Source organism: Anastrepha ludens, chromosome 6, assembly GCF_028408465.1.
Source record: "Anastrepha ludens isolate Willacy chromosome 6, idAnaLude1.1, whole genome shotgun sequence".
NCBI lineage: Eukaryota > Metazoa > Arthropoda > Insecta > Diptera > Tephritidae > Anastrepha > Anastrepha ludens.
The window spans coordinates 126,107,381-126,123,424 of record NC_071502.1 but is presented as its reverse complement, the minus strand read 5'-3'; the positions used below and the strand labels follow the sequence as shown (position 1 = coordinate 126,123,424).

The following is a 16,044-nucleotide window of genomic DNA, read 5'->3' as shown; positions in this document are numbered from 1 at the left end:
TACAAAAATGATATCGATTTAGTATTTTGTCTGGAAGACAGTCTTCGGGGCATCGACTCAACTAGTTTTTTTGTCACGTCAGATGAAATTTTATCGCACTCTTCCTTTATAGCGAGTCTCAGCATATCCATATTGGTGATTGTCCTTTTCCGGATTTGGTGGTCTAAGTGCTCCCACAAATGTTCAAACATCCCGATTTTCGTATTTTTTTTGCATAATCAAGACGTTTTTTTTGATTAACTGTCGATATTAGCTGCTTTTTTCGTGGAACACGACCATGTAACCCATTTGCGTGCAACGCTCGACGTATTGTACTGGCACTTACGCTAGTATCTGATGCAGTTAAAACTTCTTGTAATATTTTGACCGCACTTTTAAAGGGATTTTTCTTCACATCACGCACTATATACCTTACTTCAGTCTCATTTAAAATTTTTGGACGGCCTGCACCTGGGCGATTTTCTTCTTTGCCGAACTTTTTCTATTTGTCAACTATTTTTTTCACAGTATTACGGCTTCTGTTGACAATAGAGCCAATTTCACGAAAGGTTTTACCTTCATTGCGAAGCTTTAGTACCAGTTCTCTAACATCAGTCGAAGTTTGTTTACCCATTATTAAAAAAATAAATAATAGAATTTAATTTACTGTAGACAAAAACTTTTCACTCTGCCCATCGCAACCAATTAAAATACAATATGAAAAAAGTTTCAATGCATCGAAAAAGGAAGTAAACAACCAAATATAACGGTATTTTTTACCGTACAACATCGCTAAAATGCTACTGATGTACGCTGTACACTTTATTTTGACCCGTAAAATATGCACTAAATTTTGTTTTTGTCTTACAACTTTTGTTGTTGTAATTTCTTTTTTTGTTGTTTTCTAGTAATTAGTAGGGAATCAAATACTAATTTAAAAAACATGAAATTAAAATATATTGTTTTGTTATAAAAGACTGAAATAAAATCCATATTATAACAAAATGCTTTGTATACTTTATTTTGACGCTCACAGTATATACAATATGTATATGATGGTCTACAAAACTGCAAACGTAGAATTTTTCTAAACATTGTAACCTACCTAAACAGATGAAAATTTGTAAATATTTTTTTTTATACAAACTTCAAAACTTTGAGTTATATGGTTTTTGTTGTATTTGTGTAAAAAAATAAATAGAAAATAAATAAATAATCAAAATTTGTCAGTACGTCGCGATGCTACTATTTTGACCGCCACTGTATATACATATACATATGCATTTGTCGTGAGGCAAAACTAATGAATATACGCGTCTTCTTTTCTCCATTCAAATTTGTTCTCCATTTATTTATTTCCAAATTATTAATGTGAACTCCAGGGCCCACATGCCCCCTCTCTTCTAAAATTTGTATACATAAACTGCCCTTCCTTTACCCCTTCATCTACCTCTTTCGACTATTTCCGCTGAAGTATTCGCAGGAGTGCCGCTCGACCTCATAAGCAAATTTACTATCATAAACAATGCGAAATTGTTGTTGCTGGATTGGTGAAATGCGTATTCCGTTTACTGTTTTCCTTCGTTTGTAGTCCTGCCCTGCTCTGCCAAACAGTCATTCAACTTTTGTTTTTGTTACTCACTTGTTTCCATTTAGTTTGTTCCGTCGCATTTCCATCTTAGTTTACACGCCTTGTTTTCAGTATCCTGTCCTGACAGGACACCCGCCACATCATTGGCGCCAAAGTAGCACGTCGTTAGTGTCTATTCGTCTGCCGTCGGCGAGCAATATACCATATAATGTAATCGTATACACATTAACCTATTTTGTATGTATGAATGTATAATTTCGGGGTTTTCCCCATTTGTTGGACTTTTTGGTGTTTTTTGTTGATGCCATGTTGGCCATTTCCTATCAAACGCATTAGGACGCAAAACTTCTGAATTGTGTTACATTTTTGCCTTAAATCCCTTTCGCTGAGGTCTGTATGGTCTGAGGGAGTTTTGTGTTTTATGTCTTCCGCCTTTGACTATTTCATTTGTTAAAGTTTCATTCTTGATCAAGGATGCCTCGGCTTTTTGTCTGCTAGCGGCGATATCCTGTTGATTTTTAATTTTAATTAACTTTGATTTATTTAATAAGCCAAATGAATGAGTATTGTTAATTTTTTAAATTTTCGTGTAGCCTCACAAAGATGAATGAAAAAATCGAGTTTAGAGACACTCATCGCTGACATAACTATACACATGCATACATACATACAGTGACTCACAAAAGTATTTTGCATGAGAAGACAAATAAGTTCACGCTTCAATTCCTGTATATTTTTTAAATTCATTTGTTAATTATTTCATAAATTCTTAAACATAAACCTTATATCTACATAAACAATGTATTAAAACTTTAAAAGAAAAATATGTTCCAATGTAAACGTAAAAAAAGTAAAATAAAATAGAATTCATTGCTCACAAAAGTATTTTGCTTTTGACTAGGTGGTGTACAAATATACTAATTTCTATTAATTCAATATTTCGTATGATAACCATTATTTTTGGAAACTGCTTCCAAGCGCCTTGGCATAGATTCTATTAACTTGCGACAAAAGTCAAGAGGTATTTTTTCCCATTCTTGGAGTAAAACATCTTTAAGGTCACTTTTTGACGAAATTTTGTGTTCTCGCACTCTTTCTTCGAGATAGGCCCACAGATTTTCTATGGGGTTGATATCGGGACTTTGGGGAGGTGTTGGCAAATGTTTTGTATTAAAAAGTATCCACATTTTGACATCATGAGCTGTATGCTTGGGGTCGTTGTCGTGTTGAAACAAAAAGTGGTTAGACGACATTCCCATTTTTTCTGCACTGGAATGTAAGTTGTCTTTGAGAATAGACAAATAAAGATGTTTATCCATCGTTCCATCCATAAACACCAGCTTTCCGACTCCTTGGGCCGACATACAACCCCACACCATGACGGAACCTCCACCGTGCTTAACAGTGGATTTAACATTTTTTAATCGCAGCTCTTCATTTGGCTTCTGCCATACCATACGACGTCCGTCCGGACCAAAAATGTTGTATTTGCTTTCATCACTAAATATGACGGTTTTCCAAAACTCAAAACTTTTGGTTTTATAGGTGTTGGCGAATAAAAGCCGCTTTACTTTATTGACTTGTGAAATCAGTGGTTTTTTCCTTGCTGCACGACCGTGAATATTGTTGCTTCTGAGGGCTCTGCGCACTGTCTCATCGGATACTTCAATCTGAAAGGTTGCTTTTATTTTGTCATTGATTTTTGGGGCTGATAAATGTGGGTTTTTGCGATTTTCTTTCAATATTTGGCGTTCTTCTCTCTCAGTTAGCAACTTTGGTCGACCAAAACGGGTTAAATTTTCTAAATTACCGCGTTCTTTACACCGTTTTATTACATTTTCTATCGTTTGGCGGCAATGACTAAACATATTGCAAATATATTTCGTAGATTTTCTTTCATTATGGAGATGTAAAATAATTGTTTTTTCAGCTGTAGTTAGTTCTTTACCCTTTGGCATTTCCGATATGCACAGTACCACAATTACAAACGAAATGAACTCAATTACAAATAAAATTGATTATAATACGCACCTGTAGCCACAACTTCAGCGAAAACAGAAAAAGTAACTGAACTGCGTCCAGTAACGGTATCTATAAACAATAAGCAAAATACTTTTGTGAGCACACATTTTCATTGCTACGCACGTTTTTTGTTATATGCACCTAACGGTACAATTTTTGTGCATGATGTGTAGCCCAATTGCTAAGACAGTGCTCAATAATGCGTGTAAGTATTATCATTTTTATTTTCGGATACTTAGTACATACAAAATCTTAAATTTGTACATACGCGCTATTATGCACAATACTTCTGTGAGCCACTGTATATTTATAATTGTATATAAGTATAACTAAATGTTCATTCTTTTCTACTTATTGTATGCCTCGAAAGTCCAATGCATCAGACATAGAAATGCCAAGATATCGCTTAACAGCACTACGGCGTTTTCCATGCAAAAATATTGCAAAAATGCCTGTTCACTTGAAACAACGATAAGCAGAATCGAACCTTGCATACTTTGGGATATTTGCTTTGCTCACTCGTAGGTTGCAATGCTTTAAAAGCTGACCACGGTCGCGTCAAGCGATAAATAAAAATATAATATATGTCTACAGCAACGTTTGTGCTTTCCTTGTTGAACCGCCAAGTACTCGTAATATGTATGTACTAGAGGTTACGAAAATATTTCATTAAAACAAAAAAAATGTGCCAAGTTGATAAACTTCAAACCAAATCGAAGTGTCGAAGTTAGTCACCCAACCAGTCGAAATGCATGACTGTATGTTAAAAAAACAAAAAACGCACACGCACATATACGAATTGAGTAAAAAGCAAAATATTACATGGTTCATTTAGTTATAATTCTTTTCGTAAATAATCCGAGAAATAATCAGAGATTTTGAATTAAACAAACGAATATTCCTACAATTATGGAGGTATATTTAAAATTTTCAAGCCTGCCAACGTTTAGCCTCTTTAAATAAAAGGAATTCACAATGAGCTTTTGCGTAAACTTTTAATTTGAGACATTGAAATCTAAATTCATATGTATACTAGGATGGTTATAATTTTAAGGCGATCGATTTAGAGGTTCCGACTGGGGTTTCAAGTTTGATAAAGCTAAAAAATAAAATTAAGTTCATAAAAAATACATAATATACAGTGTTCGAATTGTAATTGCAAACGTTAAATTATATTCTAACGTTTTTAAAATAATTTTCGCCCAGTAAAATTTTTTTAATGGTTTTTCTTGTCATCAACATTAATGGTTTACCTTTATGTACATAAAACAAATTTTGGAGAACTGATAAAAATATACATATATGTAAATACATATTTTCAATATTAATTACAAATTCAAATTTTTCCTAATTTTAAATTATTCTTAACACTTGTGGCTATTTGAGCGATTTCATGCCAAGTGATCAGAGTATTGTGGCTGAGTGGTTTGAGAGTAAGCTAAATGTTGTATTTGGAACGACACTTATCCTCAGGCGCTTATCCTATTGCGCTGAAAAGCAACTATAGCGCACACTTAATACCCATAAGTAATTAATTCCGTCGATTTTTATTTTTGAATTTTCGGTTCTTATTTTTTTTACAGATAAACGAGAAAGCCATTCTTATTTATGTACACGAAGCTTTTCAGTACTACGTAATGGGAGGAACTAATTAAAATCACTTTACTTTGACCCAAAAATCAAGACGGAAGACACTAGAAAAGGCAACTGGCCTATCCACGAACAACTGATTCATAATTAGTGCCAAACAAAGTATGCACCGTTGCGCTTAAGAATTTATTTATCCACTATTTAATAATTTCTTGTGGCTCCCTGTTTGGTTTTTTTGTTTAGCTTCTTGAGGGCGCAGTATTGACTCGTATCTTAGTAATCAGCCTTTGGTGGAAAACGCATGCGCGCACGTTTTTTAATTGCCCCATAATTTGGTTTCATTTATATTCGTTTATCCGTACAGTTTTCTTTTCTCCATATGATATCAATTTGCTTTAATGAATAAAATCTGCAACATACATACATGCTGCCACAAACAGCCCAGATATACACGTACTTGCCATAACTTTTATTTACAAACTCATCCGCACACACATATGTATCATACTTGTATACACCTACGGGCATATCTGCTGCTGGTATACCTTCAATTGCTTCAAGTACACATACCATATCTTTCAGCGCGCCGGAGACTAGAAATTGTTTCGCACCACTAACGATTCTCTTATTTGTAATGACTTTTATTTCTTCATATTTTTATGTTTCTCTATCTGAGCACTTCGCCTTTTGATGGCAGTGATGGTTAAATGAATATTTTTTATTGACTTCTATTGATCGCTGTCTATCTGTTTGGCTAGCTCAAGCAGCGCTCTAGCAGTCGGCGGTGCAATGGTCGGTTAGTGAATAGAAATAGACAATCAGAGGTGGGAGCTCAGTAATTATGACTCTGTAAATTATTTGCTCTCTTCGGTAATGTTCTCTGCTGGTTGATGGTTCCTCATTCTGTTCACGTCCTCCGCTACCACCTTCAAGTTGGCCGCTTTGCTTTGTCAAATACATTTTCTTCATATTTACACTTACTATTTTATGCGGAAGGCAAAAACATTAAATATGATTATAGTCAGTAACTGAAAGATATACCAATAATCAGTTGTGTATGTGTGCGTGTGTATGTGGATGTAAGTACGTATCCATTGAGGTATCTCATTGCATTCACTGCCTCTCCAGAACTTTATCGCGCTCGCAAACCGCATACCAAAATATTTCTCGAGAGTCAATTGATCGGCATAGCGAGCAGTTGGCGTTGGCTAGATGGCAGCCGGCTGGCTTTTATACAGATTTTAGCTCTACCACCGCAGTCTGAATCTTAGCTTCGAGTCTTTCCATTAATACACATTCCACATCCATGCTTGAGTTTTAGTTGTTGATCAAGTCTTGTTGTGATCGCGTTTGGCGGGCGAGTTCTGTTGTTAATTTATAGCTGTGAAGTGCAAGATATTTGCTATATTTTGGAGACTTGTTGGCTGTCCACCGGGCGATTGTCTATTTAGCTAGTCGATTGCGAAATTTTGGCAATCGAGTTCAGCATAGAGAATGTGTTTTGATCTATGTAGATGTGGATGAGTGCGAGTGATTTGTTTTTTTTTCTTCACCAATTCGCGTTAGCGTTTACTGGATTTTTATTGTGCTTTCGATTGCTGTGGAATAAGAAAAAATAATATGCACGTTTAATATTTTTTTACTTAAGTACAGCGAATACAGAGAAAAAGTTATGAACACGCAGTAAAAAGTAAATAACGAACTAACAGAGAATACAGTTACTCCTCATTACTACTATTTAAAAGCTAGGTAAACTAGGTGCTCTTTTAAAATTACTTCCTGAGTTCCACAAAAAAAAGCAAAAAAAAAAAACACAAAATTGTAATAAAAAAATATTGAATTTGTTGTAAATGCTCTAAAAATTATAATTGTGAAAAATGAAAAAGCTCTATGCAAAAGCATCATTCAAAAGTAAAAAGCCCAGTCACAAACATGCCAGCCAGGATGTCCCCGATGGTGGCATATACATAAGCCAACCGCAACATGGTCCAATTATACTTGCTTATCAAAGCAGTCCCACACAGCAACAGCAACAACATCCTGTTGATATGGATATGAGCACAACAACAATGCGCAAATTACATAAAAGGTCTACCATTGCCGGTGCACTGCCGCCTGCTCCGAACGCCGCAGTTGTCAATAATGATGATGAATCATTTTTCCCACTACCACCGTCGCGCACATCCTCCTCTGGACCGTCGCTATCCGCGAGCAACCCCTCCATCGTTTGTCACTTTCAGCCAGACGATGCGCACTACTATTACTCCATACAGGAACTGCAACAGCTTAATATGCTTGATCATCGCCACCCGTATTTTCATCGTCATCAGCAGCATAAATTGCTGAGCCCATCCAATTCAGCAGCAGTGGCAGCCGTAGCCGCAGCAACAACATCCGCCTCGGCCGTTTCATACTATGAGCATAATAAACTAGTATTGCAGCTTCCCATGGCTACAACAAAGGCAATGCCTGATGCATCGACAACACCAATAACAACTTCAACTTCGCCTATCTATGAAGCACCACAAATGATCAACAATGTAAATGTCAACGGCGGCGCGCGTTCACTAGACTACGACTACAATTGCCATCCCCGTCGTTCCTTACGCTCAACCTTTGCTGCTGGTGGCAATGATGGTCATATTTTGGATGACGATGATCATACTGATTTTGTGGCAGCCGACAAGGGTAAAACTGCCGGCTTTGGTGCTTTGCCTATTGTTGAAGCAGCGACAAGTACTAGACTGCTGGGTTCGTCGCCTCCCAGCGACGCATCCGCGTCGCCGCTTTCTTCCTCGCTGTCGTTCAATAATTTACGTAAATTGCAACACACGCACTCGATGCCATCAATTCGCATGAAGAACGACAGGTCAGAGGGAGGCAATGATGGCGACGATAACAGTGTCGGATTGCAACAATTGCATCAATATAGGATGCAACAACTACAACAAAGTCATAATGAACAATATCACCCTCAACCAACGCGTCATAATTTGGTCAAAGCGGATTTAATTAGTAATTGGTCAACAACAGGCGATGCTGGAAATGTGTACGTAGAATAGACGACACATACAAGGTGGCACAAAATTAATCACCCTATCGGAAGACACGATTTTTGCAAATGGCATCGTGTGCCAATCATATTAGGTATTTGTGAATTAGAGAGCTGCGGTAAATAAACCGACAAGCAAGAAATGGAATGCGTAAAGGTCAAAATGCAGATTTCCATTCCATTTCCATTCTAAATCATTTTCTTTATTTATATTAGTAAAAATGTTATTTAAAAACAAAATTGAAGATTATTTTGTGCCACCTTGTATATACTCGTAACTGCTGCAAGTAATACGAGACAGAATTCTCTAATTCACTGTTGCTAAATATTCTGCGGGTAAAATTTTCAAATATTACGATAAGCAGATTGTGTGACCAAAACTTTCGCTGGTTGAAATTGAAGATTTGGTATGTGTAAAATGTTTATTGATATCCTTGAAGAGTTACTGCATAGTTATTGGCTCGCAATTTAATGATTTCGATACATGTATTAAGTTGTATGTTTTGCGTCGCATTGTAAAAAACTCGAGAGACTTGAAAGTGAGGAGAGTAACGCGTTCAATATGTGCAGGTTTGAATGTATAATATAATCAATCCTGCACTTCTTCAGAAAACAACAGTTGTTGTCCCTAAGATCCCTATAATCGATATCATAAAATTTAAAATTGAATTTATGTTGCCCAGCCGTAAGTTCAAGCAGAGGTTTTCAGAAAGAGTTTATTGACCAGTTATAGCCCCTACGAGAGTTGGATTTCGTTCATTTCTTCCTACTTCTCACTTGTCAGTTCTCACTACTGTAATTTCTTTTCTTATACTCGTACGTGTCATCACAGAATTTAATTTCTTATTTTCATTTACTTACTTCCTTTTTCTTATTGCATTCTACTTATACTCGTACACTTGCCCGTGGAGAGTTCAATAACATATCCTCGTGAGTCATGCCCTCAATATGTGCGCTATGTATGCATCACACTTTGGCAGCATCAGCAGCGGCTGGGATTTTTTATGGAGCACACAGCATTGGCCTGGCCAACATAAAACATTAAAGCATACAAACTTTAATCTGCGCCCGTTCGGACGATTTTATTTGCGATATATATTTACGCCTAAGTTTTTTGATATTTTCTACTTTTTAGTGTTTAGCGAGAGCCGCTAGTGCGCTACGAAATAATGCTTAAGAAGATCCAAAGTATTTTCCAGTCTGTATCGAATGCGCATGGCCTTGATTTGCTCGAATTGGAAGCACAACGCCCAAGTTTCGTTCAATTATGTTTAATTAAGTTTCCAATCCGAATTCAACGCAACGCTTATAACAACAGCAAACTCCAATAAGCACATGATTTGTGTGCAGAAACCCAAAACTTTGCGTTTTTTGATATTTACTATGGTAATATTATTTACTCCCATGTATGTTGGTATGTATTGTATTTTGCTTGAACTCTAGCCAATTAAAGTTGGAAACTAAATATTTGAAACGCTCGAGTACCCTTTAAATTTCACTTGTAATTTTCCAATTTAGCGCGTAAACATGCAAATATAATTTTCAAAGCTCAACGCCTCCTTGCCTCATACATACATACATACATAATTTAGTTTACAAATTTTCACTTTTAGCTCAAATGCTTGGTGAAAATATAATATGTACTATCATGTCTTTACGTGCAACTATAACTCGACCAGCCCAGCAAGAAGTTCACTTTCATTAAGCGTAATACCGAATTATGTTGGTACATAAAAACTCCTAATAAATTTTTGTTATCGGCGTCATTGTCATCATTTGTTGTTGTCAGCGTCAGCAGAAAATGAGAAACACATAATCGGCTACAGCATAACCGTCAAACTTGGCACTCAACTGGTTTGACTTAATTCAGCCACTACTGGAACTATTATGCCATATGTCCCTCCCCAAGTCACATGCGACTGGTTTGGTTCTTTAGCCTTTACCTGCCTTTCTGTCGTGTATGCTTTGCACTTTAGTATGATTTTTTATTCGTTTTAATTTTGTTGCGACTTTGCTTTTACCTTTTTTTCTTACTGTTTTTTGGTCAACAACACATCAACTCGACCGCCTTCTGTTGATGTTTGCTTTTGCCAATTGCAGTTTTTTCATTTCGGCAAGCTGCGGTGCAGTCGGTTAGGTGGACTGCTGAGATTCGCTACAAGTAATTACTGCAAGCAGTAAAAATTTTCAACCTTCAAAAGTTGGATTTTTATCGATGACTTGACATGCAATTAAAAGTGTTGAATGCTTCTATGTTTTACCCTGTCAACTTCGCATTACAACAGTTTGCTTTAAATCTAGTTTTCGTCAGCCAAAGCCCTCCGAAGTACGCATAGAATTCTACGTTTCTCAGTTTTTGTTTTGATAATTTGTAACTTATTTCGTTGATTTATGTTGTCCTCTTTTTCAATTCGTACTTTGGTACCTGCAAAACAATGGCCTCCTTTCCGTTGTGCGTCGTACAATCAACTCTTTTGTATTGTGTAGCGCGCATGTTTGCTAGCCGCGACTAGCCGCGTATCATTTATGTCGGCCCATATAAGCACCGACATGGACTTGAGTAAACACACACGTTTATCCATTAAGTCATTGTTCTGCCGATTTGTTTTTTGCTGGTTTGAGTAAGTGTAAACTGCTGCAAAGATAAGCGTTTTACTTTTATTGTATTTCATTTTTGCCAAATTGTTGTTTTATTCTTAATACATTGCTTTTTGCTTGCAAACCTTTAGTCCTATTTGAATTTCCTTTTTGCCATAATATGCATTATTCTCTTCGCTGCCTACAAAAGTTCTCACTGTATAAAACTATAGATTGATTTGATGTGAAGTTTGCACTTCGACCTCACGATAACCTAGAGTATAACATTTTGAGGAGAATACAAAAATAATACTAAATTTAGTAAATTAAAGAATCCTTTTTTTGACAAAGAAGGATCAGAAAATTCTAGGACCTAAGGGCATATTGAAGGAAGACCTTTGATTACTTACGCTCGATTCTATTTATGATGAGGTCTGAAAAGTTGTAACTGATTAATTTTAGTAGATCGCCTTCGCCAATAATAATGATTCACTGATAAATTTGCTGAAGAATTTCCGCACTCGAGTTTGACCTTCCGTTTACTTATTTGTATTTTTCTATTGCTGCCAAAGAAACGATGCTTGTGTTTTCTCAATGACTTGAATTTGTTCTTGATTTCATTAGAAATGATTCACTGCATTCGTTATGCGATGCTGCTGTGCCACTGTGGCCAATTGTGAGAAAGAATGCTAGCTGAGCGTCACACACAATGCCACGGAAATGTTTGTTTGTATGTGCTAATACTGCATCCAATGTATCAGGTGTTACGTTTCACTTTTTTCTGCCATTGCTACATTCGTTTTGAGTTCCTGATGCACATACTTATGAAAGAATGTACGTAGCTGTCGAGTATGAGGAAACGAGCTTAGCACTTTACGCCATTTCCTGTTAATCTGATTCCAGTTGTTGACATTTGATTTACTTTTTTATATTATAATATAAAAATGTCTCACATATCTCATTTCTGTTTTCTTATTCTTATATTTATTGCAGTGAACAAAGTATTATTGGCGCCCGCGCCTCCGTTATGGTATATGATGATAACCAGAAACGGTGGTTACCGTCAGGCACCTCATCTGGTCTTAGTAAAGTGCAGATCTATCACCATCAACAGAACAACACATTTCGCATTGTTGGCCGCAAACTTCAGGATCACGAAGTGGTGATCAATTGTTCCATACTGAAGGGGCTCAAGTACAATCAAGCCACGCCCACATTTCATCAATGGCGTGATTCGAAATTTGTATATGGTTTGAACTTTTCCTCACAAAATGATGCGGAAGCATTTGCCCGAGCAATGGTGCACGCTTTGGATGTGAGTAATTTCGATTGAGTTGCCATATTAGTGTAATATTTGTATGTACATAAAAATTTATGAATTTATTTTTATATTGTAGGTGCTCAGCGGCCGGGTGGGTAACAATCCCGTCATGGGCGCTATGGGTATGGGCGGTCAACCTATAAATGGGAATGGTTATGAGGAGGATATGGGCTATCGTACGATGACTAGCGAGGATGCGGCGATTTTGCGACAGCAACAGCAAATTACTGGACAAATGACACCATCTGCACAAACGCCAACTTCACAGACCAATCAAAACAACATACCACAGAGCCCACCGACCCCGCAGGGACATCATCGCACCAGCAGGTAAATACTCGTATGTATATGCCCAGATGCATGTTGAGGCGTAAAAAATTATGGCACCGTAATGATTTCCTATAAAAATTTACTACTTATAAATATACGTATATAAGACATCTGGTCTGGGGCATTGAATTTGTCTATACATATTTATATATGCGCATAATTGTTCAATACAAAAAAACAAAAAATGCAAAGAAACTACCATTAAATGATTTAATTTTGAAACATACAATTTCCATACTTGTGACAAAAATTTTAAAGCCTACTTCCGAAGTTGTCTCGTAGAATATATTAGGGCTGCATCCAAATTGAAAAATCATATCTCATTTACAAATGGTCTGAAATACGCATTGATGATGTAGCCGCCCAAATAATGTTGTTCTTAATTATTTTTTGCTTCAGTTATACTTCTTGAATTTAAATTTTGAATATATTTTATTTACACTTTTCTTGTATTTTTTATGTTTGTTCTATTTTTATTCCACACCGTCCACTTTTTCACTAACGAATTTTCCTTTTTTGTATTTGCATCAAAATGCACTCTTTTCTGCTATAAATACTCTTCATTCCACATACAATTCGTTACTTACTAACTTTCACAATTTAACCCTCCATTTATTACTTTTTCAAATCCTCAATTCACATCTCATCACAAAAATAAAAATTCCTCCTTTATCGAATTCGCCTATCCGAAAAAATCCATTTCACCACTAAAGAAATTCCCTTAGCGCTCCAGCGGCTCCACAACCGCAGCAGATGACAATACCACAGCAACAGGCGCAGCCGACATATGGGCAGGCGGGGCAGTCGAACGGATTGCAGCAACAGGCACAGATACCGCCCGCTCCGGGCCAGCCACAGTACCACGCACCACAGCAGATGCAACAAGCTCCACAGGCTCCACATGCCGTCTATTCTGCACAACAGCTGGTAAATACCGGCTATCCGCCTCAAGCACAGGTAATATTTTCCATCAAGGACAAGCAACCGCTGAGAATTCAGATAATGTACATAGTAGATATATGCATATTTATATATTTGGGTATGTTTTCTAGCGAAACTTTCTCATACGCTCGATTGCTTATTTCTTAATTTTCTCTTTTTTTCATCTCATTTTTGTGTGCTTTATTTATATACATATTCTGTTGTAACTCTGGTTCTAAATTCGGTTATTTCACACAACTTTGAAAATGTTTTAAAATTGGCTTTCGAACGCAAAAAAAAACGATCATGTACAACAAAAAAAAATTGTAAACATCCAACCAATAAAATCCTGCTGCCTGTCCGCCCGTCCGTCTATCTTCATTGCCTGATTTGTATACGCGTTTCTGCCTTCCAAATCCAACCTGCTCGCCTCCAACATCATTCTTATCACACCAACTACTACCACCAACCATTGCAACCAACCACAACATCAATCGTCATCACAGTACCAGCCCAGCCACTTTATGTTATCTAATTCTAATCCGAACCTTAATCTGCATCAATATTCACAACAGCAACAGCCGCCGCCACAATGTATACCGAGCGCGCCTCAGCCACCGATGCCCCCACCGCATCAGAATGGTGTTGGTGGTGGAGGTGGCGGCAGCGGCGTCGGCGGACCAATCTATGTTTCTTCATCGCAATCGCAGCCAGCGCTGCCCACATCCGTTAACTCAAATAGTGCCGTATATGGTGGCCAACCGATTCAGATGCAGCATCAGCAACAACAACAACCATCCCCAAGTGGAGTTATGCAGAATGGTGGGGGAGCTGCTGCACCTCCACCGCCTCCGCCACCACCGTTTGGGGGCGCTAGTGCTCCAGTTCCTCCATTAATGAGTGGTGGTGTACCTCCAGCACCAATGCCACCACCGGCAACTATAAATCGTAGCGCACCACAAGCGCCTGCTGCGCCTCCTCCACCGCCGGCAACAGCTGCGGCGCCCCCACCACCTCCACCGCCACCAGCGGGAGGCGCGATACCATCCAAAAAGGAAGATCCACAAGCCGATCTCATGGGCTCGCTGGCGGCTCAGTTGCAGCAGGCGAAGCTGAAGAAGAATAAGGTAAATTGAGTTTAATTCCAAATTGATTGTGATATGCAATATATGCGCTATTCTTCATTCACTACCAGCCCTCGGCGGCACCCACAGAGAACAGCGGAAGCAGCACCTCGAGCGGTGGCAGCGGTAATTATGGCACAATCGGCCGCAGCTCGACAGGTATGGCTTCCATGATGGATGAAATGGCTAAAACATTGGCACGACGGCGCGCACAGGCTGAGAAGAAAGAGGTAAGTCGTCAAGTAGTTCCCAAAGTGAGAAAGGCATAGATTGTAAATGAAAACCTCTCTCTTCGGTATACTCTTAGCCCGAAGCTGAGCCGGAAGTAAAGCAGCGTCCGTGGGAGAAGTCTAACACATTGCCACACAAGCTGGGTTCCTCGTCATCGAACACGAACTGCAATGCTGCTTCAAACAATACATCGAACAGTGGTAGCGAATCTCCGCGGCCGATGCGCAAACGTTTTGGCAGCGCCAGCGAGGAGACGATACTTAAGGTCAGTAATATGACAAGATAATGTCAAAATGTTGTTGCATTTATATATGATATACTATTTGTTGTATAGCAGGTTAATGGTGATGGGCTGTCATTGGCATTATCAAGCACTGAGCTAGACACACTAAAGGCTGATATACTGAAAGAGATACGCTCTGAGATTCAAAAGGTCAAACAAGAAATTATAGAAGGTGAGCTATTAACTATGGGTTTTACTGAAATTGTGTTTTTTATTTTTGACAACTGTGGTTATGAAATGACCCTTGATAATACTTGCAGTTATAAAATCCGAATTCAATAGAAGATAAGAGCAGCAACAGTCTGGTACGAGCAGCGTTAGTAGCCGCCGAACGGTGATCAAAAAAATATTTGTCGGTGATAAAACGGAGTAGTAAGGTTACAAAATAGGTGGATGGTGTTAAAATCCCTCGGCGACCTATTTGTTTTAATTTATCTACAAACTGCAGATATAAAAATGCAACTAACATTCTTTTTTACATATTAAATACGAACATTTAAATGGAAGCTAAATACTTCCATAAACATGCAACAAAAAGAAAATAATAATAAAAAAAAACTTGCTACGCAAGTTATGAAATTTTGGGAATTACCATTATAGTATATAATAATCTAGCGATCATAAATCCGACAACAATGGCATTGAAAACACAACTAAAAACGAATAAACAATGAACTGAATATGTATTGAAAAATTTTAAATGATACAAATTTATTGTAGTAGTTAAAAAATAACAGTGAAAATAAACCCCTAAAACACACTTGCTAAAAGTCCACGGTGTTCTCATGCGTTAATTTACATACATATGCGCACACAGGCATTTTTCTATACGAACAAAATGCATGTCAGATATTTTTCGCTTTGAACGAAAAAAATACCAATTGCATAAAATATATTCCGAAAATATAAAGAAGGAATACACATTTTCAATGGGAATGGATTGCCATTGTTCAAGTTACCATCGCGCTGCGCAGGTGGATACAGGCAAACGTTTCTAATTTCGAAAATATCTTTCGAAGTTAA

General features: G+C 37.5%; 1 protein-coding gene and 1 long non-coding RNA gene across 6 annotated transcripts in view; both read left to right on the top strand.

The window, feature by feature from the left end:
* LOC128868336 (uncharacterized) overlaps nt 1–5,193 on the top strand; it is a 56,423-nt gene extending 51,230 nt beyond the window's left edge. Inside the window, exon 4 of the long non-coding RNA XR_008455096.1 lies at nt 5,176–5,193. This is a non-coding gene — a long non-coding RNA (uncharacterized LOC128868336). The remainder of the gene's footprint in view (nt 1–5,175) is intronic.
* A 1,586-nt stretch (nt 5,194–6,779) lies between these two features.
* Nucleotides 6,780–15,831, top strand: LOC128868335 (protein enabled). 5 transcript variants are annotated; one of them, XM_054110315.1, is made up of 9 exons: nt 6,780–8,231; nt 11,805–12,126; nt 12,209–12,462; nt 13,188–13,419; nt 13,890–14,510; nt 14,579–14,737; nt 14,815–15,003; nt 15,073–15,193; nt 15,282–15,831. In XM_054110315.1, exons 1-9 carry the CDS (start codon nt 7,060–7,062, stop codon nt 15,308–15,310), a joined length of 3,099 nt encoding a protein of 1,032 aa, XP_053966290.1. In that variant the 5' UTR covers nt 6,780–7,059; the 3' UTR covers nt 15,311–15,831. The 5 variants fall into 5 exon arrangements, with proteins under 5 accessions (XP_053966290.1, XP_053966293.1, XP_053966291.1 ...); XM_054110318.1 differs by having other exon boundaries at nt 6,783–8,231; nt 15,076–15,193; XM_054110316.1 differs by having other exon boundaries at nt 6,784–8,231; nt 13,176–13,419; nt 13,959–14,510.
* Nucleotides 15,832–16,044: the final 213 nt, after the last annotated feature.

Bases quoted from the DNA above. Each gene is read 5' to 3' on its own strand.
- LOC128868335 (XM_054110313.1), top strand. From the start codon at position 7,060: ATGAAAAAGCTCTATGCAAAAGCATCATTCAAAAGTAAAAAGCCCAGT. The intron at 8,232-11,804 runs GTACGTAGAATA...TATTTATTGCAG, and splicing joins ACAGGCGATGCTGGAAATGT to TGAACAAAGTATTATTGGCG. The intron at 12,463-13,175 runs GTAAATACTCGT...TCACCACTAAAG, and splicing joins GGACATCATCGCACCAGCAG to AAATTCCCTTAGCGCTCCAG.